This window comes from Alosa alosa, chromosome 22, assembly GCF_017589495.1.
Source record: "Alosa alosa isolate M-15738 ecotype Scorff River chromosome 22, AALO_Geno_1.1, whole genome shotgun sequence".
Classification (NCBI taxonomy): Eukaryota; Metazoa; Chordata; class Actinopteri; order Clupeiformes; family Clupeidae; genus Alosa; species Alosa alosa.
The window spans coordinates 19499493-19522682 of NC_063210.1; the positions used below are offsets into that span (position 1 = coordinate 19499493).

Below are 23190 nucleotides of genomic sequence, written 5' to 3' on the forward strand. Positions count from 1 at the left end.
TGATTGCTTTAGTTGAGGAAATACTTTACAGACAGAAAGAGTGAGAAAGAGTCTCGAAAAGCAATAAACCAAATGAAAGGACCTCACCATGCTGAGAATGAACTGAACTAAATGCTGAGAGAGAATGCTGAGAATGAACAGGACAAAAGAGACTTTTACAGAGTGGAGAGGAGAAGACTGAAACAGAGGCCAATACGGAACTGCACTGAGAGAGAGAGGGAGAGAGAGAGAAAAGAGAGAGAGAGAAAGAGAGAGAGAGAGAGAGAGAGAGAGAGAGAGAGAGGGGTAAAAAAAACATTTGCAAAAGAAATAGAAACATAGTGAAAATGGGATGGGGTGAGAGAGAAAGAGTGAGAGAGATATAGTGAGAAAGAAAGAGTGAGAGAGATATAGTGAGATAGATATAGTGAGAGAGAGAGATAGAGAGAGAGAGAGATAGAGAGAAGGAGTGAGAGAGAGATAGAGTGAGAGAAATAGAGTGAGAGAGAAAGAAAGAGAAAGAGTGAGAGAGAGTGAGAGAGAAAGAGGCATAAGAAGAGGGAGGGGGGCAGAGAGGGGGTTGGGAGGTGGAGAGACAGACATGGAGCTGCTTGGTGGTCACCTTAAAGAGCCTGAAGGCAGTGATCCAGCAGGTCCTACTCTGTTCATCTTCAGCACAGAGCAGCTTCATGTCCTGAGAACGGGCACGCTCACCCCTAGACTACACAAATAATAAGCACACAAATAACTCTACATGGGCATATACATACACATTAGCACAATTCAATAACCAATTCCAGAAGAGTACGCAGCATGAAGAGCGTATGCTGCGCTGAGCAGAGTGGTGTGGGTGAAGCCCAGTTTATGGTTCTGTGGTGATATGAGAGAAGCTTTGCAAATCACTTCAGACATAATTTTGGTTACAATGATGGGGTTATCCGATTGTACTATTACTGTTTTTAGATGTATTTTAAAAATGTAGAAGTGTCGGAATAAACTGTGTTTATTTCCTTTAAGTTTTAAAATATCGAAGCCAGAAAAGGCCAAGGCGTGTGTGTGTGTGTGTGTGTGCGTGTGCATGTACACATGTTTCTGTTTACCTTGACACAGAAAGTGTGTTCAGTGGGTGCCATGTACAGCTTGCGGCTGTTGGTGACAGTGTAGATGTTTAGGTCGGCCAGATCTGCAACATACTGTAGATGCCGAGGCTCCTGGAAAACACACACATGCATGCACACATGCACACACACACACATACACATATGCACACGCACACCAACAGTTTAAACATTTACAAACAATATAACAGTTTATACAGACTTAAGATGAAACATTCTAGACAGTTGATGTCTGATATCTGTAATTTCATTTTTCATATTGCACAAATACAGAGACTCTGCAAAATAACGAAATGAAGTAAAATAAATAACATGGAAGTTGTTTTTGTCTTTGCTTTGATCTATTTTTCCTACCAACTCAGCAGTACACACACGCACACACACACAACAAATAGTCCTCAAGCTGTCTGCTGTGCGAGTGCCTGTCAGTGCCTGTCCCATGTGGCTCCTTATGGGGGGCAGGCTTTGAGCAGAGCCTATTTTGTACAATTTTGTAAAAAAAAGAAGAAAAAAAAAGAAAACTATGTCCAGACAAACTAACAGTCTTAAAAAATACCTCAATAAAATTGAATCAAATAAATAATAAAATGTATTGTAAGGCTGTTTTCCGTGTGTGTGTGTGTGTGTGTGTGTGTCCCAACCTTTGAGGAGCCCTTGTTGGAGCAGTAGAGTCCGGAACGGCGCAGGAAGTAGTGGACTCTCTTCCAGACCTTCCGCCCCCCCTCCCTCACGTGCAGGAAGCCCTGGATCTCAGGACACGCCCCCGACTGCAGGAGCTTCTGGAGGACGACACACACACACACACATAAACAGAAAGAATAAACAACCAAACAGACAAATAAATATAATAACAAATAAATAGAACAGAAGACACAAATGTACATATGTTCCATATACACAACAGATTTCCAGAAGTGGGACTAGTATGGTTGAAAAAATTATTAAGATGAGAGCTTACAACCCTTTATTTCACAACTTTTGATGAAAAATGAATGGCCCAACAGATGCTCACTTCCACCCACATTTTTTACAAACAAGACAACTAACTGGGTAACGTGTAAGTGTGCTAAATGTTATTTTGACGCCAAGGGGCATGAATATGAATTTTTTGTGTTGCTTAAAGGCAACACATGGGGCAACTTTTTGAGCAATGCTGCAGAACAACCACATAACCAGTTCCATGTGTTGGATGATTGAAGTTCTCAAAAAACTGCTGACTGAGGTTGCTGTGAGAGGGAATGCATTGTGTGTGTGAGCAACCAACTGATCTTGCACAACTAAGTCAGCACAAGTCAGAGATTCATCGTTTTACACTTTTATCTTGTCATCATATCACCAAAAGTATTGGTTCTACCAAAAATATTTGCCAATATTTTTAAACTACAAAAATACACACCTATAAAGTATTTTGATACAAAATATGAGGCCATTTTCTTCAACCCAATAAAATACAAATGACAAAATACCATTTTGTATTAAAAATACGTATTTCAAATACATGTATCATAAAAATATGTTGAATGAAGTATGAACTGCCAATTTCCTGTGAGGAGCATCAGCCAATCCACATGGACTACATAATTTATGGGACTAGTGTGGCTGTGGTAAACGGTAGTAGCAATGCCTGCAAACATCATCAAACTATATACATTTATGTACAGGCATGGCAGGCCTAACTGCCAGTCCTGACTGCCAATGCGCTTTATTATCTTACAGTTTATTAAGGTTAGATGAAGTAGGAAGTAATGTCAGGAATCCCTGGTCAATGTGATCGGTTATGCTGGACCAATGATTTCAAATTTTCCTGTGCTAGAGTTAGAAACGTTTTCCCCAATCGTGAGAGGCCATCCTCACGTCAAGAAGTAAAATAAAGTAATGAGTCTGGTTAAAGTGAGTCTGGTTAAAGTAAGTCTGGTTAAACTAGGCTACTTGAGATCCACATGGGCAACATCATTTGTGGGACTAGTATAGTTTGAAAAATCTGTGAGACTTATTTCAGGTTAAAACACCCATGAAAAGACAGGGAAAACAATTACTAATGTGGTGACTTTTTGTAAGTTTCCTGATAAGATATTCTGTAGTTGTACTAAAAAAAATTCTGAACATTGGGATACTGTCTGAAATCCATGTGGTGAAACAGCAGGGGTAAATATAGTTAATGTATACACAAGCTTGGGGCCCAGAAGTTTACCTATAAGGATACAGTATGAATGCATAGAAGAGACTGGACATCCCTAGCAGTTGTTTAGCCAGGGTCAAAGGTCCTTTGTAGAAATAGAATAAATACCTAGGCACATATGTATTACCAAAAGAGGTAAGGAGGACATAGGAGCTCTGTTCTATTCTGAGTTCACACAAACAAGTGACGACATGAGAAGGTATAAGAACCATGTACAGAAAGTCAGAAGCAGCTGGCTTCATGAACCTATGCTCTGTGTTGGATTAAAGCTACACCTTCTGCAGTATCCTGTTGCTTTGTCACAATTCTTTGAATCAGTTAATTATAATTTGACACCACACTAACATGTGCTACTTTGGTACCCTTGTCCTATATCCCTGTTGAAACCACCTGTAGGCATTTACATGTTCCAGGCAGAGACACACCTGGATGCTGTTTGCCAGAACATTCTCTTACCTGTACAAGTTCTGATGAAGTCACACCCTTAGTGCAATCAGAGCTGTCAGAGATCATGCTTTCAGGGAAGAAGAGCTGCAAAAACAAAACAAATAGCATGAGGAGAAATATGAAAAAAAAATAAAATACTGATGATTTTATATTGCGGTGTGACAGGAAAGTTGAAAAATTAACATTCTAAGGAATATCTGGTTTCATTGAATTTAACATGGAATTTTAGAATGTTACAGGACTTGTAGAGTCTTGTAAAGAATGTTTAAAACTCCTCTGCTTAAGGATAACATTAATAACATTCAGCATACCATGGGCTTTTTGAAGAACTCATATTTGGCGTAGTTCTTCCTGAAAAGTAACTTGGTGCTGCCATCTACAGGCCAGGAGGACTGCACGTCCACTACTCGTTCGTGATCTTCCAGGCAGCGCTCTGCAGGTGGACATCAGACATAATACATCAGTCACCTTTCCTATGATTCAAATACGTCTTCTATTAAATTGTCATTTCAGCAGCATAACGTTTATATGACTGGACACATTTTTTCCGTCTATTGTCAGGACTCATCTCATGTTCACTTATAGTACGTACGGTAATAAAAACATAACTATTGGGAGCATATACTGGTGTTGCAGACTTTTTCCTCTCTTTCTCATCGTCATTTTTTTGTCCAGCACCCAGGATCAGACTTGGATGTGCGTGTGTTTTATCCTCTTTACACTGGACACAGTTTAAACGTGTAAACACTAATGCACATACTATATTGTACACAATATATTATGCATTACAAAATAATAGAAATATTACTGATACAGCATAATTTCTAGACCCAGCCATACCCAGGCCTAGGCTGGCGTGGAGTTCGATAAGGGCCCAGCTCTCCTGGTCACTACAGTGGGCAGTCTGCACCAGCATCTGACACACGTCCCGCGCTGTTGCCCCTGACGACACGGATAACGACCGGCCCAGGGTATCTTCACCATATACCCGAACAACCTGGACACACACACACACGCACACACGCGCACACACACAGAGTAGAGAGCATTAATATAATGCTAAAACGGCAAGCAGTTAAAGATATACTCATTCATTTATTACTCATTTTACTACCATACACAATACTGTAGCTTGCACTATCAGACACAAACTGCACTGTATGCCATTTGCCTTTTACAGAATTTGTATATTAGTTGTGTATTATAGGCTATAGCATCTACAAACATAACTCACAGTCTCACTGTATGAATAGCTTGAGAGACACCAACAGCCCGGACCAAATCCCTGGTCAAATTCTAATCTTAATTCTGATTCTTATCAGAATGAAAAGAACTACAAAGCTGACAACAACTTAGGCACTTTCTTTTGGCAAGAGGAGGGGTATTATCTCTCTCAAGCTATACTGGGTTTTGGCCTCAGTCATATGTGCATACATTTATGCATGGATACACGTAATTAAGATGCTTGTGTTTTCTATGCATTGTGACTAGTACTAATGACAAAAACCTATTGTACAGATGTACTGTACATTCATATCCAATAGAGCTCGCATAAATCATTTTCAGCAAGTCATAGCTGTTTCCGTCGTCACGGTAATCTGGGGGCAACCAGTGCCTGAGGGTTGTCTCACAGGTAAGCAGAGAGCACATATGCAGAGGAGGCGACACAAACTGGCTACGAGCCAGATGCCACACACAGACAAGCATAGTCGAAGCCAAGAATGTATCGCAGGACATTTTTCACTCTAGATATTCATTCATCCATGCATCCATCCATCCATCTCTCACTCTGTCCTTAGGCATTTGCTGTTGTGCTGTGTCAGTCTGACAGTCTGTCTACGCTACCCACCTCATCTACGACTCTCTCCTGCAGGTCATGTAAGGATGCAACATTGACCCTTTCAACTTTATAAACAAACAAACAAACATGTGTGTTGCATTCCTAAGGCATTTCTGTTGGCACAGAAAACAACATTGAGCTAATTTTAACTTGGGGACAGACAAAAAAAAGTTTTAAAGTCAACATTTTGTAGAACATGATGCTAGTCTGATTCATTTTCATTTCAAAGTATGTGTGTTACTTTTGAAGACAGATAGAAAGGGTCCATAGATGTTTGACTTTTGTACATTAATTATATGTCGAATGAGTTGAGGGACAATATTCTACGCTTTGGGAAATCGTACGTTTGAAGAGCCGTGTTGGCAGGGTTAAAACGTTTTAATTGGTCATGGCTTGTGAACGTGTTATGGATATGGAAAACTTTTACATTTAAACTTGACATTTAAAATGTTTTTAAGTCAAACACAGAGCCAAATCTCCTCTAGTACTGCAGTCTTTACCCCCATCAGCAGTGGTCTGCTTCAACACAATCTGTTTTCTTGCAAAAGATGGACAATGAGCCAGAGTGAAAGTGACGATGAGAAAAACAATCAGACACGACTCACACATAGGGGAGGGGGAGTAAAGAGAAAGAGTTAGAAAGAAAGACAGAGACAAAAACAAAGAAAAAAAACTGTGAAAAAAATGCAGAGGCTTAAAAGGAAATCAACACCATACAAAAAAAACGGAGATCAATTGCCGAAACTAAATCAGAGAGAGGTGGCGGTTGTCTTGGAAACACGAGTCGGGTTTATGCGGTGGCCCATGTTGACGCAACGTCTGGTGTCTCTCCAGTCGCCACTAAACCAGTGGGACCGGAACGGAGGAGCGAGCGAGCGAGCGACCAGGCTGTCAATCAAACGATCCCAGACGTGTTAGGCCTGTCAGAATCTCAGACAGAAAACCTGTTGCCAGAGTGATAGGTCTTTCCTCTTAAAATGCACAGATGAAAAGGTTTCAACCACAACCATCACCACCTTCTAAAAATATCTCATCTAATGAAACAGGAAGCATTGGCAGTGTCTTCCCTTAGCAACTTCCTGTTGAGACATTAATGAAAAAAAAAAAAAAAAAAAAAAAAAACTGACATTGCATGGTTTGGTTCTATAATGTTCCAGGTGTGTGTTTGAAACCACAGGAAACAGTCCCCTGCATAGAGAACTATCTTAGCCTATGGGCAGAAGTGTGTGTAGCCTTTCATATTGGGTTGCATTCCACAGGCACACATATTACAACCCCATGCAAGGTTCGCAGCAAAACAGAGAGGTGAGAAATTGGATTTTGAATAAAAATATATTCATTTACTAATCTGAAAACAATGACAACATGTGATGGGTCAATGTTAATCAGTAATGCCATGCACTTCTGGGTACTGTAATTGTTTATTGTGTACTTTCATTGTCTGGAACTTGTTTCATTGCATTCAGTAGCCTAGTTCACTGACATCACCAGCTGGCAACGCGCCTGTAACCGCACTTTACAGAGAACCACTTAGCTGTTTACAACCTCGGTGAAACTGAGTTCAATCTCATTTATGCAGCGTTCAAAGGAAATAGCCGGTGCCACTGACTACTAAAGCATAATTTATTTACCCTCTGAGATACTATTCCAAGGTGTGTTTTGCCACTGGTTGAATGTAGCACCTAATCATGGCAAATGAAAGTCTCACCGACAGAACAGTTGCCAATCATAAAGAGGACGGGGGAAAGATCATGATCCAGGAAATTAACCAATTGTTGATATTTATGTTTACGTTTATGCCACTGAGCAGACACTTTTGCCCACCTTTGTATAACAATACAATATGGTAAAATAAACAGTAAACTGTTATAATTGACAAATTATGAACTTACATGACAGTCCTTTTCAGACGGCGCACTCTTTCCGACCAAGGAGCTAATCAGAACGGGTGAGTTGGAGGGACTACAGAGCTCTGGGAAGGGGTTGGGTATGCTGGGGGCTTGGGTGGCCTTGGTCTCTTTTCTGGATCTGTAATAAGACGGATGTGTGGGCATTCATTAATTAGATCACAAACAAAGAATGTCCAAAATACTCAGCGATATGGAGAAAATGGACGGATGTGGACAACATGGCTAATCTGAATAAAATAAAAGTCATAATAAAGCTCTTTATGGATGAAGGACAACTAACATACTTTAACGACAGACTGTGCAATAAAACTGTATTGTTGGGGTGTGTATTTTTGTGTGTGCATGTGAAGTGTGCATGTGTGTGTGTGTGTGTGTGTGTGCAATGCATACAGGTTGGCTTGTGTGTAAGAGAGTGAGTTAGTGAGTGAGTGAGAGAGCAATTTAATAAGCCATAATAATCAATCAAATGAATAGAGAAAAACAGACAGAAGGGCAAGAAGAGCAAACGATGAAGTGAGAGCACTCCTCAGGGAATGATGAGATAACAGACAGAAAGGCACAGATGGGAATGAGTGTGTGTATAACAGAGAGAAAGGCATGAGATAAGGAGGTAAGAAGCTGAGATGTTGGGGATCAAAGTGTGTGTGTGTGTGTGTGTGTGTGTGTGTGTGTGTGTGTGTGTGTGTGTGTTCGTACCTGAGAGGAATGATCTGGGGTGCTGAGCGGCATAGGGATGCTCAGGTATGGGGGATCAAAGTGTGTGTGTGTGTGTGTGTGTGTGTGTCTGTGTGTGTGTGTGTATTCATACCTGAGAGGGATGCTATGGGGTGATGAGCGGCATAGGGATGCTGAGGTATGGGGGATCAAGTGTGTGTGTGTGTGTGTGTGTGTGTGTGTGTGGTCCTACCTGAGAGGGATACTCTGGGGTGATGATCGGCGTAAGGATGCTGAACTGTGGGGGATGAGAGGGGTGAGGGAGAGGGTGGAGCCATGTGACATCATCTCATCTGGACCAAGCCCCTCAAACACCTCCGAACACAGCCCACTCACCTCCATCCTCTCCACTGAGCGACACACACCGACCGACAGGCTACACACACCGACCGACAGAAGACAGGAGGAGAAAGGTGGGGAGGGGGAGACAGAGGTTCTCCATTTACTGGAAAAGCTAATGTTTAAATATCATCTCATCATCTATGTAAGTCAAGTCATTTTTTTTATAGCAGAAAGCAACAGCATTTAAAAGCAACAGCATTACACCAAAGTGCTTTACATAAAAAATAAGAAAATATTAATAGTTTAAGTAAAGAAAATAACAGATGTAAAATCTCAAAGATATTTTCTCAAATTATAATCTGTATTTGATTCATTTTTGTGTCTTGAGCTTCCAGTTAGCTCCATTGTTTATTGATTGTTGCTATCCCCCTCCCCCCCTTTCTTGTTCAGTGTTTGTTTTTAATAAACCCCTTTTTTGGCAACACTGTTTGTGAACAGTCATGCTCATAAAGCTATTTGAATATTAGAGACAGAGTGAGAAAGAGAGTGAGAAAGAGAGTGAGCAAGAGAGTGAGTGAGAGAGAGAGAGAGAGTGAGAAAGAGAGTGAGAGAGAGAGAGTGGGAAGGAAGAGGGAATAGTAGGAAGAATAAAAGAGGATAAGTGAGTTAAGGGGTGAACTGAAGAGAGTGGAAGACAGAGAGGGGGTGAATAAGGCAAGAGAGAAAGAGAAAGAAGCAGAGAGAATGAGAAGGAAGGATGGGAAAGGAGGAGGAGGATGGAACGAATGAGACATTGTGAGGAAGAGTATGATGGTGAAAAGAAAAAAAATGGGAAAGGATGAACAAAAAAGAGAGAGAGAAATGAAAGTGAATTATATATGCACAGAAACTTGATCAAACAGGCTGACTATCCCTCAAGAGTAAATTCATATTTGCTTATATCAGTGTTTCTCAAACTTTTTCAGACCAAGGACCACTTAACCAATAAAAAAAAAGCTCACGGACCACCTAGCTTAAACAAAGAAAAAAAAAAACAGTTGATCTACTTAAACAGTATATTACACAATAGGCCTACTCACTGAACCACCTTGCGTATTGTCTTTGCACCTTTCTTATTGTGTCAGAGGATTCATATTATTTAAATTGGTGTAGCTTACATAGACCGTCTTGCAGAACTGTTTGGATTTACATACAAGTTGGTTCAATATTACAAACAACTCACCTATATTATTTTTTACCACTTCTGCTTGCCCCGGACCACACTTTGAGAAACATTGGCTTATATATACAGACAATCTTGAAATACAGGAAATGTATCCATATATCAAATAATTTACAAATGGAAAGGAATGTTGTCCCTTGTATCTGCTATTTTTAATTTCTTGAAGAGGCCTTAGAAGTATGCTACGATTAAGAAAAAAAGAAAAGAAAATTGATTTGAAAACTGCACTTGAGACATACCATGGGACAAGCACAGAGTCAGCTTTCACACATGCATAAATATGAACCGTTTCTCAGGATAAGCACAGAGTTTATTTTGTGTTCTCTCAATAGTACAGTCATCATGGTGATGCAGAATGAAAACAACACATACATTGGCATAAGCACATCACCGGAGAACCAGAATTTCTAGCCATCTGTGTCATAGACTCCAAAACTCTTTCTGTTTTTTGTGAATGTATATATGCGTACGTGTGTGTGTTTGTTTGTGTGTGTGTGTGTGTGTGTGCATGCATGCACATGTTTCTTCCAAGTCACACATGTAGTCTGTAATTAATTTCAAAATCAGTCTTCCATGGAGACATTGTCACATTGCCCGACTTCACAGTTTCTGGTTTATGACCTGACACACAGCATCTCTTTATACTCCACCACACATAAACAAACAACACCTCTACTACCACATCAGACACTGGCCTGATACACATGCTATCATTAACAGGCACATAAGACTAACAACTACATGAATACTCATAGCATGGATGACGTATTCCTCCTGACTGAAAGCAGGAATGAAAGGCAGTAATAGCCTGGATTAGGTGATCGGGTGAGGTAAGTGCCGTTGTGTCTGGGTCGAAAACAGCACAAGCATAATGACGCTTTTATTTGGCAGGGCCACATAAAGGCCCTTTATGCTGCTTGTGTGTGTGTCTGTCGCCGCCCAGAGCAAAAACTGCACCCCTGTATCAGGTGGTGCCTTTCTAAACCTAAAGCCAACTACAAAGACACAGAAACCAGCTCAGTCCAAAAACAGGTCTGGGTCAAACTCAAGCCTGATCCACTGCGATTCAGTTTCTGTCAAGCTAGTACATTCAACCTATAGGCTTACTGTATATAGTCAGAGAAGTGAGCTAGAAGAAGAGAGAGGTCTAAATCATAGATCTTGTGAGTGTATGTGTGGTTTCATGTGTCAGAGTGCCAGTGTTAGGATTGAGGGCTATGAGAAAAGCCCTGCTCCATTATGATTTGTAAATAATACAGGGGATTGTGAAGGACTAACACATTATTATGATGCAAGTCTTTGTCTGGCCTAGGGAGAACAAAACAAACAATAAAGCTGATTATTCTATGGATGTAAATGAAGGTATTCTGTTAGGTCTGTCAGCTAGGTCACATCTAAATTTAAAACTATAACACACAGAGAGAGAGAGAGAGAGAGAGAGAGAGAGAGAGAGAGAACCTAGAGGCTGACTTAAAAATAAAACACAAAATGGCAATAGGTTATTGTAGGCCTAATACCATTTTTAAGATGATAAATTGTGAGTGAGTGTGTGTGTGTGTGTGTGCATGACAGAAACAGAGTGCAGAGTTAGAGAGAGAGAAAGAAAGAAAGGGAGAGAGAGCGAGAGAGAGCTACATGACTTTGAAATTCACAATCCGCATTCAAATGACGACACCAGGGAGTATGCATCTCACAGCAAGTGACTGACTTTGCTAATTATTCTGATAAGCGATAAGATCACACGTGCGCGTTGCCCTTGTTGTGACTGAGGACATGTAGCCTAAACTTAACATTTAAAACTAAGCCTGAAGGAGAGGAGAGGCAAAATAAAGGAACGTTGTGTCCTGACAAACAAACGTGAGGTCACCTTCTAGCCTAGGCTACAACACTATATACATTGCCTGTGGTCGCCCATCACTAATAGCAGATGAACGATTCAATAATATTGGACTGCCAAGTCCTTAGTCCTACTGTATCACTGCTATAAAACGTGTGACCACACAAAGATCTAACAATGTTTTTGTTGACTTTAAACTGGTGTGCCACAAGAGTCATTCCATCAAACCAATTTAGCAACAAGAGTAACAAAACGTGTGTTTATGGTAGCCTACCTTGTCTTTATCAAGTTGCTCCAGCAGCATAAATCAGGTGGCTATATCCAGTTTCTCATACAACTCATAAGTTTGTCAGAAGTTTCACCGGTCAAAACTGAACACACCCCGCCGGTCCGTGGGCGGGGCCACGGCTTCTGCAGGTGCGTCCCAAAGGTTGACACGGGGCTGTACGGGAAAGCGTGTCCAGGAGACAACGTGGCTGACACCGCGCCTTGAGTCATGAATTAATGCTTGCCTTGCGTCATACAAAGAAAATGGCATTGCTTGTTCTAGACTTTTTGTCACTGACTCACCGTCAACTCCATCAAGGTAACCTACTCAAATGTAGTCTTTGAAAGATTCAGCTCGTGTTAGAATTATATGATTAATGTGTATCCTATCCTAGGATATGATGTATGTATCAATTAATGCACATTTCTAAATGTTATAAACTACTTATATTATATATTAATATACTTATATATTAACTGATCTTTGACTTTTGCACTGGGCATGTTAAAGTATTGTCCAAATGTTCATTGAAATAAAACATATATTTTGTATTAAAGATGTAGCTGAGTGAAATCTCTGCATCAAATGACTCAAAACTGAACACAGCAAACTGGCAGCGTTATAACAATGCCCCTACTTCTAATTGTCATTTGACCTTGTTCTGCATTATATGCACCCTACTTCAGGACATGTTGTAAGTCAGGCAACCATGGCGACTAGCAGTTCCTCAAGTGATGTAATAGAATGGGAAATCATGACACACACAGACGTGCTTTCGTTGTCAGTCTACTTTATCGTCACCACACCACACTTCTCTCTAGAACATTCCTTCATTGTATGACTGAAATTTTGGTGCCTTCATTGAAAAGAATATCAGGAGACTCAGTGGGCGACAGTCTACTCTTTACTGAGGGGGGTAAAGAGTTGACGTTGGAATCATCTTGTATACAGAAAGTCTCACTGGCCGTTGTAGGCCCTGATGCGTCATCCATACACAAGACATGCCCACACTTCCCTAGTCTGTTAGGTCAAACATTTGTAATAAAACAAAAGAAAGAAAGAGAAAAAAATGTAAATATTAAACACAAAAACGAGGATGTAACATTTCTTTTTCGTAAAGAGCAATGGTTGTAGCCTGTGGATGTTGCTGGTTTTCTTGTAATAACATTCTTTTACAGACAACCAAAACTGCTGGAATGGCGAGCTGGCCTGCTTAATACCGTAACGTTTTGAAATCCGCCTCCGCTCAGCGTCCTTTGCTTTCAGACTAACACACAACAGCTGACACTGAAATGTTCTCAGTTCCAATTTGTTATACAGATTCAAGTCACATACTATATCTCTTTGTTTTTCAAAATTTGGGAAATGACCATGGAGTGACATTTGCGTGATGTTTTTTGGAATTTTTAATTGGAACCAAATCGAGATAGGGAAATGGGGGTTAGGGGTTGGTGTGGGGCAAGGTAGTAACATAGATGCCCCCATTGCTGTGCTATGCTGGTTGGTCTCTCTCAGATGAAACAAAACAAAACAAAAACAAAAACAAAGCAAACAAACAAACAAACAAAGGTAGTGTAGATGTGAGAGTTACCGCCCTGCATGTTAGAATTACGGTGACAAAACTTCAGTGGAAGCAAATGGGGAAAAACAGAAAGCTCACCGCTTGCATGATTTTCAGGCTATGCAAAGAATGATCAAGGATGATAAATAACTTTCTTTCACATCTTGCTTCCAACCTGATACAGGTTACCCATGGAGATCTTTCTACCTTGACATTAAGTGGGGCCTATTTCCAAATAAACACCACAGGAACACAACATAAACAACAGCCAATGCGTTTATAAATGCAAACCACTATCCATGCAACCTGCACACCAATGACATAAGTTAAGCACTGTACGGATCTGGAGAGAAGCCCAGCATTAGTTTTGCATCCTGGGTCTTTCTTTGCCTTATGAAAACCATGCTTACAGAGATAGAGGGAGGAGGAGGATAGCTGGGATTGGGTCGGGCCAACCGTGCATCGGGCCAGTTTGGGGTGGAGGTGGGGGGGTGGGGGTCGGGGGTTACGGAGGTGTTCCACACGAGGAGAGGAAGTGTTTCAAAGGCACGCCAGGGCCACTCCCACTCCCAGCTAACAGACACAGGCATAGCCTTCCCGCACAAACACACACACAGTCATAATAAACATACATCCTCTGAAACACACACACACACACACACACAATTATGTGCACCACAGCCAGACTGACTGTACACTGGAGATCAATGGGAGCTGATGGGTTTGAGAGCAAAGGAAATGGTATGGCCAGTCAGGGCTTGAGCAAGTGCTGCATACACACACGCACACACGCATACTTACACACATGCACACAAAGAAACTCATGCATACACACACTCATACATACATACATACATACATACAAAGAGACAAACAGACTAATGGAATGGCTCATTTCTGGTTCTTGAGCTGATTGGAGAGCCAGTCCAGGCCTTCGTAGAGGCCATCTCCGCTGGTAGCACAGGTGGCCTGGATGTACCAGTTGCGGTGGCGGAGCGCGTGCAGCCCCAGCTTGTCTGTAATCTCCGCCGCGTTCATGGCGTTCGGCAGGTCCTACAACAACAACAACACGTTTATTTCAAGCCCTGTTTCACCTTCTTATTATAATGCTTTATCCTCCAAGGCCAACACAGGTATTTATCATAAAGGTATTGTGGAATATTGTGTTTTTTACATGTGCAAGAGTGACAGTGTGGTGGATCCTGATCTTGTTACCTGTTTGTTAGCGAAAACAAGCAGCACAGCATCACGCAACTCGTCCTCAGCCAACATTCTCGTCAGCTCCTCCCGTGCCTCATTCACTCGCTCTCTGTCGTTGCTGTCAACCACGAAAATAAGCCCTGGATTGAAAGAAAGCACAATGAGAACTGTCAAAACTAGAGCAAGGAATTATGAAGTATGATATTGAACATTCAATTATTACAGGAGAAGAAATGATAAACAGGTAATGGCAAAGGTATCTTTAGCTCTGGGGCGCGTTTCCCAAAACCATAGTTGCTAACTAAGTTAGCAACTTTGTTGGTTTCAATGCAATTTCCCCATTGTCAACCAATTAAGTTGCTAACAGGTTAGCAACTATGGTTTTGGGAAACGCGGCCCTGAGGGGAAACCCGTCTACTAACCTTGAGTATTCTGGAAGTAGTGGCGCCAAAGAGGCCGGATTTTGTCCTGCCCACCGACGTCCCACACTGTAAAACTGATGTTCTTGTATTCTACTGTTTCTACGTTGAAACCTGGGGGACAGAAATGGAGACATTTTGAGGTGAGAGGAGCACAAAAGGCAACGCTGTCGTCAACAACAACTCCCATCAGGTATGCTATGCACACATTGAAAAAATTAAATTACGTGATTGATAAATTCACATATTCAAAGCTCCTATCTGAGACAGAAAAGTACCAACCGATTGTTGGAATGGTGGTGACAATCTCTCCCAGTTTAAGTTTGTAAAGGATGGTAGTCTTTCCTGCTGCGTCCAACCCGACCATCAAAATTCTCATTTCCTTCTTGCCAAACAGGCCTTTGAAGAGATTCGCGAATATATTTCCCATCTTGACAACTGAGGAAGAGAAAGGATATGAGATTATTTTATCTCCCAAAACAATTTCCAACATAATGTTACATTTCACACTGGAATTTACTAAGCTGTCAAACATCATTACGATAGATGTAAACACAATAGTAACCGCTAATGTTAACGTTTCCAATTATCCCTCTTGACGCAGGGACACTAATGTCATTAAATCAACGGTTCTGCATGATAACATTTACAAACAGAGAGTTACAGACGTTAACCTTGGACGACAAGTCTAGACTTTGTCACCTGACTGCTCCCTACACGTTACGGCCATTCAAAGTTAATCCACCATATGTTGGTCACTAAGGCTATCAGGAAGCGCAGGCCGAAATGGCTAACATTAAACCTAGCTAGGATTTTCCAACAATCAGCTGGGCTAAAGTTTAGCACTAGCAACAGTGTTAATCATTTCATGACACTACACATCCATTGCTTACGAATGTGAATGTGTCCATGAGCCAATCGTATTAGTATGAAAGAAATTGGTGGCTATATTCGTTTTCATACATTAGCTAACCAAATGCTAACGTCATCCACCCTGCAAAGTTTTCTTCTAGAGTTTTAGCAAGGGAGGCTAACGCTAAATAGCCTGCTTGCTATGTGGCTGATGTGGAACTATCCTACATCTGCTCTGGGATGAACACATCTTACAACAATAAAGCTTGACATTAACAACCATCATCAAGATCACAATTTCTACCGATAGTGATGTCTGAAGGAGAGAGTTTTCAACTTGTCATTCGAGTCTCATTATAGCAATCGTTAAACACCACCCTAAGCTTCCTAGATAGCCAGCTAACTAGAATGGCTACCTTGGTTGCTAACCACTTCAGTGCCATTCTAGAGCCAGTACTAGCCAACGTTAGCTGACTGGTGTCGCGTTATATGCGGCGAGCAGTTTTGAAGACTATTGAAAAGATAACGACCGAATTTCACTAACGGCATACATTGAATTGATACTAATAACTGTCTGGATAAACAGTATAGCATATATAGCATATGAATCACCTTTAAATTGCGGCTTCTCGACTCTTCTGTTTCACCGCTAATTTCTCTGTCACTTCAAAATGGCGTACCGCACAACTCAGAAGAAACCGGTCTTGTAAACTCCGCCCATAATACCCAATCACCCAATCCAAGGATGACTAATGACTTCTCTGCACCAATCAGACAATCGAAGAGGGGGAATGTCCCTCCTTTTCAAAACATTATCCAACCGCATGCCGTCAGATGGAGTGACATATATCCCGGAAATATCCCATCATCCCATCGAAAACAAAACGCGTTTTAGGCTGCCATGTTTGTTCAACGCTGCGGACTGTTGTAAAAGGAATTGGCGTATTTCTTGTCAAAATCCAAAGGATTACAACACATTTCACTGTAAAGAAGTTAGTGTAAGTAAAAGTAAATATGTCCGACTTCATAGACAGTGAGGCTGAAGAGTCGGAGGAAGAGTTTGAGGAGAAAGACTTGAAACCTCGAAAGACTCAGAAATTCACAGAGGATGATGAGGAGGAGGAAGAAGAGAATGCAGAGGATCAGGATGAGCGTGGAAACTTGCGCGGGCTCATCAACGACGACGACGACGATGATGATGATGAAGAAGAAGAACCAAGAGGTAGTGTTGCAGGCAGTGGCAGCGGCAGCGGCAGCGATTCAGGTGAAGAAGTCCGTCGCCGTAAGAAACGTACTTATGATGATTACTTGGACGAAGATGACCTCGATCTTATCGAAGAGAACTTGGGTGTCAAAGTTAAGAGAAGAAAAAAGAGGTTTGAACGTCTTAGAAACATGGACGATGACGAAGAGGATGATGAGAAGGATTTGATTGCTGATGAAATCTTCACTGGTGATGGAGACGGTGATGGGGAGGTTGAAGACGGAGAGCCAGTGGATGTGCAGTTGGCTCATGCAGGTGAGGAAGAGGAGGAGGAAGATGAGGAATCAGACATTGATGACTTTATAGTGGATGATGACGGCCAGCCACTGAGAAAGAAAAAAGGCAAGAAATTCTCGGGCTATACAGATGCGGCCCTACAGGAAGCCCAGGAGATCTTTGGTGGCGATTTTGACTACTCTGACTTTGATGCTGAGCCTTTTGACCAGGGTGAAGAGGAGGAGGATGATCAGGAGGATGAGGCCTGGGACAGGCCTAAAAAGCAGGTAAAGAGGAAAACGGGTCGCCGCAGCATCTTTGATGTCTACGAGCCCAGTGAGTTGGAGAGCAGTCACATGACAGACCAGGACAATGAGATCCGAAGCACAGACATGCCAGAGAGATTCCAGCTGCGTACCATTCCTGTGAAGCCCGCTGAGGATGATGAGCTAGAGGAGGAGGCAGAGTGGATCTTCAGAAATGCCTTCTCCAACTCCACCATCTCAATGCAAGACAGCACAGACTACCTGAACCCTGGCTCAAACCCCACTTTCAGTTACAAACAGCCCCAGACTGTCAGCAAGATTAAAGAGGCCCTGAACTTCATGAGGAACCAGCACTTTGAGGTACCCTTCATTGCATTCTACAGAAAAGAGTATGTGGAGCCGGAGCTAAACATTAACGCATTGTGGAAAGTCTGGCAGTGGGATGCAAAGTGGACTCACCTGAGAACGCGTAAAGAGAATCTAACCCGGCTCTTCAATAAAATGCAGTCATATCAGTTTGAGCAAATTTCTGCCGATCCTGATAAGCCACTGGCAGATGCTGTCCGCCCACTGGACACTGCAGACCTGACAAGACTTAAAGACGTCCAATCCTTTGACGAACTCAGAGATGTTTACCAACACTTCCAACTGTATTATGGGCAGGACATCCCTAGGATGCAGAATGCAGCCAAAACTGTTAAGAAAAAAATAACAAAGATTAAGAAAATCATTACTGATGAGGACGGTGAGGAAGAGGAGGAGGAGGAGGAGATAGAGGAGGAGGAAGAACACAAGGGCCCAGTGTTAAAGATGGCCTCCCGCAGAGACATGTACAGCATTTGTCAAAGAGTTGGTCTCGACGGACTCGCCAAGAAATTCGGTCTGACACCTGAGCAGTTCGGTGAGAACTTGCGTGACAGCTACCAGCGGCACGAGACAGAGCAGTTCCCCGCTGAGCCCCTGGAGTTGGCCAAAGACTACATCTGCGGCCAGTTCAGCACGCCAGAGGCAGTCCTGGAAGCCGCGCGCTACATGGTAGCCCTCCAGATCGCCCGTGAGCCTCTAGTCAGGCATGTGATCAGGCAGACCTTCCAGGAGAGGGCAAAGATCAACATCAAACCCAGCAAAAAGGGCAAAAAGGACATAGATGAGGCACACTATGCCTACGCTTTCAAATACCTAAAAAACAAGCCTGTGAAAGAGTTAACTGGAGAACAGTTTCTGAAAATGTGCCAGGCTGAGGAAGAAGGCCTGCTCACCATGGACATCAACATTGACTTAATGGGCGTCAGTGGCTACGGCGGCGACCCGACCTACTTTGACGAGATCAAGCAGTTCTACTACAGAGACGAGTTCAGCCACCAGGTGCAGGAGTGGAACAAGCAGCGTGCCATGGCCATCGAACAGGCCCTGAAGCAGTTCCTGTACCCGCAGATGACCAAAGAGCTGAAGTTCAAGCTCATCACAGAGGCCAAGGACCACATCGTCCGGTCGTGCTGCAAGAAGCTGTGCAACTGGCTGAAAGTGGCGCCCTATCGTCCCGAGCAGCAGATGGAGGAGGACGACGACCTGATGGACGAGACGCAGGGCAAGGGCATCCGGGTGTTGGGGGTGGCCTACGCCGGCGGCAGGGACAACCCGGTGTTCTGCTGTCTCATCAACGGAGAGGGAGAGGTGATCGACTTCCTGCGCCTGCCCAACTTCCTGAAGAGGAGGAACGCCTGGAACGAGGACGAGAGGGAGAAGAAGCTGAACGACATCGAGACTCTGAAAAAGTTCCTCCTCAGCAAGAAGCCGCACGTCGTGGCCGTCGCCGCGGAGAACCGCGACTCGCAGATGGTGTTGGAGGACATCAAGCGCACGCTGCAGGAACTTGAACAGGACTCCTCTCTGCCTGCGGTCGGGGTGGAGCTCGTGAACAACGACCTGGCAACGCTTTACATGAACAGCAAGAAATCCGAGGCGGACTTCCGTGACTACCCCCCGCTTTTGCGACAGGCGGTGTCCGTGGCCAGGCAGATTCAGGACCCCCTGGTGGAGTTCGCCCAGGTGTGCAGCAGCGACGAGGACATCCTCTGCCTCAAGCTTCACCCCCTTCAGGAGCAGGTGGACAAGGACGAGCTCCTGACAGCTCTGTACCCATGAGTTCGTCAACCCGGGTGAGCAGAGGTGGGGCGTGGGCGTGAATGCGCCATCGGCTCACCCGCACCTGCCTTGAGCCTGGTGCAGTACATCTGCGGCCTGGGCACAAGGAAGGGCTCCCACCTTCTCAAGATCCTGAAGCAGAACAACACGCGACTGGAGAACCGCACCCAGCTGGTCACCATGTGCCACATGGGTCCCAAGGTCTTCATCAACTCGCGCCCAGCTTCATCAAGGTCGACGCGACACTGGCTGAAGCTGTAGCACCTGACTCCCCACATCGAGGTGCTGGGCTCGACTCGGCGTCCACCCTGAGACCCCTGGTGAGTATGGCGCCAGATGGCCGTGGGCGCCCTGAATGCAGTGGCCCAGGGACCTCCAACAGCTGGCTAAGGAGGAGATCCTGGACAATCCAGAGCGGCTCAAAGACCTCGATCTAGACGCCTTCGCCGAAGAGTTGGAGCGCCAGGGCTACGGCAACAAGGGCATCACCCTTTACGACATCCGCGCCGAGCTCAGCTGCAGGTACAAGGACCTGCGGGCGCAGTACCGGTCGCCCAACTCCGAGCAGGTGTTCAACATGCTGACCAAAGAGACGCCGGAGAGCTTCTACATCGGCAAGCTCATCACCTGTGTGGTGACGGGTATTGCTCGTCACCGGCGCCATAGGCCGAGAGCCTGCGACTCAGGCCATCCTAACGAGCGGACCTGTGGCAGTGCCCATTCTGTCGCCAGGACAACTTCCCTGAACTCAGCGAGGTGTGGAACCACCGTGGCGGCTCCTGCGGCCCCAACCCGTCGGCGCTTTGTGCGCATGGACTCTTGGCGTCATGGGCTTCATCCCGACAAAATTCCTCAGCGACAAGGTCGTGAAGCACCCCGAGGAGCGGGTCAAGGTCGGGATGACCGTGCACTGCCGCATCATGAAGATTGACGCCAGTTTAAGTGGATATCCCTGCCGCCGTCGACCTGATGGACAAGAACAGCGAGAGGTGGAGCTGCACAAGGGCGCGTCTACTACGACCGTGACCGAACCCGGCGAAGCGGGCGAGCTCAAGAAAGAAGACAAAAGGACCACCTACATCCGGCGCGTCATCGCTCACCCGTCCTTCCACAACATCAACTTCAAGCAGGCCGAGAAAATGATGGAGTCCATGGACCAGGGCGACATGGTGTTCCGGCCGAGCAGCAAGGGCGAGAGCCACCTCACGCTCACCTGGAAGATCAGCGACGGCATCTTCCAGCATGTGGACGTGCGCGAGGAGGGCAAAGAGAACGCCTTCAGCCTGGGCCACAAGCTGTGGATCAACAACGAGGAGTACGAGGACTTGGACGAGATCACGGCCAGGTTCGTCCAGCCCATGGCTGGTTGCCCATGGCTGCTCCACAAGTACTTTTCAGAGGATCACGGTGACAGTGGGAAGAAGATGGAGGAAATCCTGGTCAAGTCGACGAGAAGAAACCCGACAGTTCATCCATACTACGATCTCAGCTTGCAGGCTGCCGAGACAGAGTTCCTCCTCGGCTACCAGCCACGAGGAGACAAACCGGTTCAGTCACGTCCATCACCCCACGTGACTTCATGGCCTCGGCGTGTCAGCTTCTTCCAGATCCAGCGGCCTCTTCCGCTGGTTCAAGGACCACTACCACCTCGCGTGCCACCGAAAGCAGCTGACAGCGGACATGAGCATCGCCAACCTGGGTCAGCGCTCCGCGCCGACCCAACATCAACATCGCCGATCCTGACGGTGGGTCAGCATCCCTGCCGCCCAACGTGACCTACATGAATGTTCCAGCGCCATCGCAGCGGTCAAGGCCCAGGGCCAGAACCCCAACCGTTGACCCAGTGGGGACTCCAGCCAGTGTCGCCCTACAAGCGGCGGGCAACCGGTGGCGGCGGCGACGCAGCAACAGCTTACCACGTCTTATGCCGCAGCAGCCCATGGCCACTCCCAACTACCCGATGACGTCGCCCAGCTACATGGCGGGCTTCATCGCCAGAGATCCAGAGGGTGCCTTGGCTACCGGGCGCTACGCCGCAGTCGCCCCACGCCTGGAATCCAGTCAATCCTCCCCGATCCCCTGGCCCGTCGTCGGCCACCACCACCACCACCATCAGCAGCAGCCGCCGCCGCAGCAACAGTCGTCGTCGTCGCAGCAACAGCAGGCGCAGCAGGCGCCACCGCAGCCCAAGCAGAGCAACACAGCGGTGGACTGGGCCAAGATGGCCGAGCAGTGTGACAGGAGAAGGCCGAGCAGCGCATAACAAGGCGGCATCGCTTATGACACCCGCGCCCCTCGTAGCCCAGCCCCCCATGATCCGAAAGCATGCCCATGTCCGTCGCCCGGCTTGCGCCCTGCTGGATGGAAACAGACCAGTGGGAAGCCCGGGGGGTGAGGAATCACCTAACACCGACAGCAACACACAACGCCCCCCCCACACCATCCACACCCCAAAAACTCATTCCCTCCCTCTTTCCCCCTCTCCCTTTGGTCTGCAGTGGCTTCTCATCCCTTTAATGCTCCCATCCCTCATCCGTGCTGAAACAAAGGACTAATTGGGATTAAAGCATAACAATAGTATTTTTACAAATGTTTTCAGTCATATGTGTGTCAACATACTACTAAAAGCCTCTGTGTCGGCTTGTCCAGCTTTATGAATGAAGCCTAGTTAAGTATTCAGTTTTTGATTTTAGTTTGTTTTCTTCTTTTTCTTTCTGTTTGTTTTTGGTGGAAGGACAACGTCCAGACAAACTACCAACACCTGTGACATGCTGACTTGAAGAGTAAATACCAGTTACATTTTTTTTTTTTTTTTTTGTTGTTGTTGTAAGGTTAAATCTGAGATATTTTCAACACTGTGACCGACAGCATTTTAATCCAACAGCAGGCATGCCTAAAGTTGAGTTCAAAAAAGGAAGAAAAGAAAAGAAAAAAAAATATGGCAATGATGTTAATGTCGTAATAATGATGGCATCACAATGCTTTCAGGTATCCTCTGGCAACAGTGTCTATTCTGATAGGTAGCCCTTTTGTGATGCAGCTGTTTTTCTTTTTGTATTATTATTCTTAATTCATTTCAGGACTTATGGAATTTTAAATTCAGTTACTCTTCTGTAACTTAGGAATTGAATTTGTCCTACAATAAATCAAATTGATATACAGTTATTGATGTATTTATGTTATTTAAAGATTAAGTGATTATTTTATTGTATTGATGGGAGGAGTACAATATTGGACAGTCATTTTTAAAATGTGATCTAACAGCAGATATTAAAGATAATCACTCAGAATTAATACAGGTCAGCACTGCAAGAAGCATGCCATGTTTGCCACTCAAAAGAATATTTGTGTTTATTTGAGTATTCCAAGGTCTAGAAGGCAGAGGCACAATTGTTGTGATTTCGAATAATTTACTGCAATAATCTGCAGACAATGATTTCATTGTTCTGTAGTCAGAAGTCAAACTCCTGA

General features: G+C 44.4%; 3 protein-coding genes across 3 annotated transcripts in view; 1 reads left to right on the top strand and 2 right to left on the bottom strand.

Annotated features, from left to right (window-relative positions):
* grb7 (growth factor receptor bound protein 7) overlaps positions 1-12112 on the bottom strand; it is a 17306-nt gene extending 5194 nt beyond the window's left edge. The window contains exons 1-9 of the mRNA XM_048234146.1: positions 11803-12112; positions 8381-8563; positions 7456-7591; positions 4564-4720; positions 4035-4156; positions 3733-3807; positions 1739-1876; positions 1080-1190; positions 602-700 (exon numbers count right to left, since the gene is read on the bottom strand). Of these exons, the coding sequence (XP_048090103.1) occupies positions 602-700; positions 1080-1190; positions 1739-1876; positions 3733-3807; positions 4035-4156; positions 4564-4720; positions 7456-7591; positions 8381-8529 (987 nt within the window). The 5' untranslated portion in view covers positions 8530-8563; positions 11803-12112. The remainder of the gene's footprint in view (positions 1-601; positions 701-1079; positions 1191-1738; positions 1877-3732; positions 3808-4034; positions 4157-4563; positions 4721-7455; positions 7592-8380; positions 8564-11802) is intronic.
* Positions 12113-12569: 457 nt separating this feature from the next.
* On the bottom strand, positions 12570-16591 carry arf2b (ADP-ribosylation factor 2b). The gene is made up of 5 exons (XM_048232902.1): positions 16441-16591; positions 15259-15414; positions 14980-15090; positions 14573-14697; positions 12570-14410 (listed from the first exon to the last, which is right to left on the bottom strand). The coding sequence occupies exons 2-5, from the start codon at positions 15404-15406 to the stop codon at positions 14249-14251; spliced, it is 546 nt and encodes a 181-aa protein (XP_048088859.1). The 5' UTR covers positions 15407-15414; positions 16441-16591; the 3' UTR covers positions 12570-14248.
* Positions 16592-16692: 101 nt separating this feature from the next.
* supt6h (SPT6 homolog, histone chaperone and transcription elongation factor) lies at positions 16693-22274 on the top strand. The gene is given in 12 exon segments (XM_048234052.1): positions 16693-20105; positions 20107-20423; positions 20426-20500; positions 20503-21270; positions 21273-21326; positions 21329-21362; positions 21364-21496; positions 21499-21600; positions 21603-21645; positions 21648-21953; positions 21956-22110; positions 22218-22274. Coding segments are annotated over 12 exon segments (5307 nt in total). The 5' UTR covers positions 16693-16842.
* The last annotated feature ends 916 nt before the right edge of the window (positions 22275-23190 follow it).

Bases quoted from the DNA above. Each gene is read 5' to 3' on its own strand.
- arf2b (XM_048232902.1), bottom strand. From the start codon at position 15,406: ATGGGAAATATATTCGCGAATCTCTTCAAAGGCCTGTTTGGCAAGAAG. The intron at 15,091-15,258 runs GTTGGTACTTTT...TCTGTCCCCCAG, and splicing joins CACCACCATTCCAACAATCG to GTTTCAACGTAGAAACAGTA. The intron at 14,411-14,572 runs GTAACAAGATCA...TTGTTGTTGTAG, and splicing joins TTGTTTTCGCTAACAAACAG to GACCTGCCGAACGCCATGAA.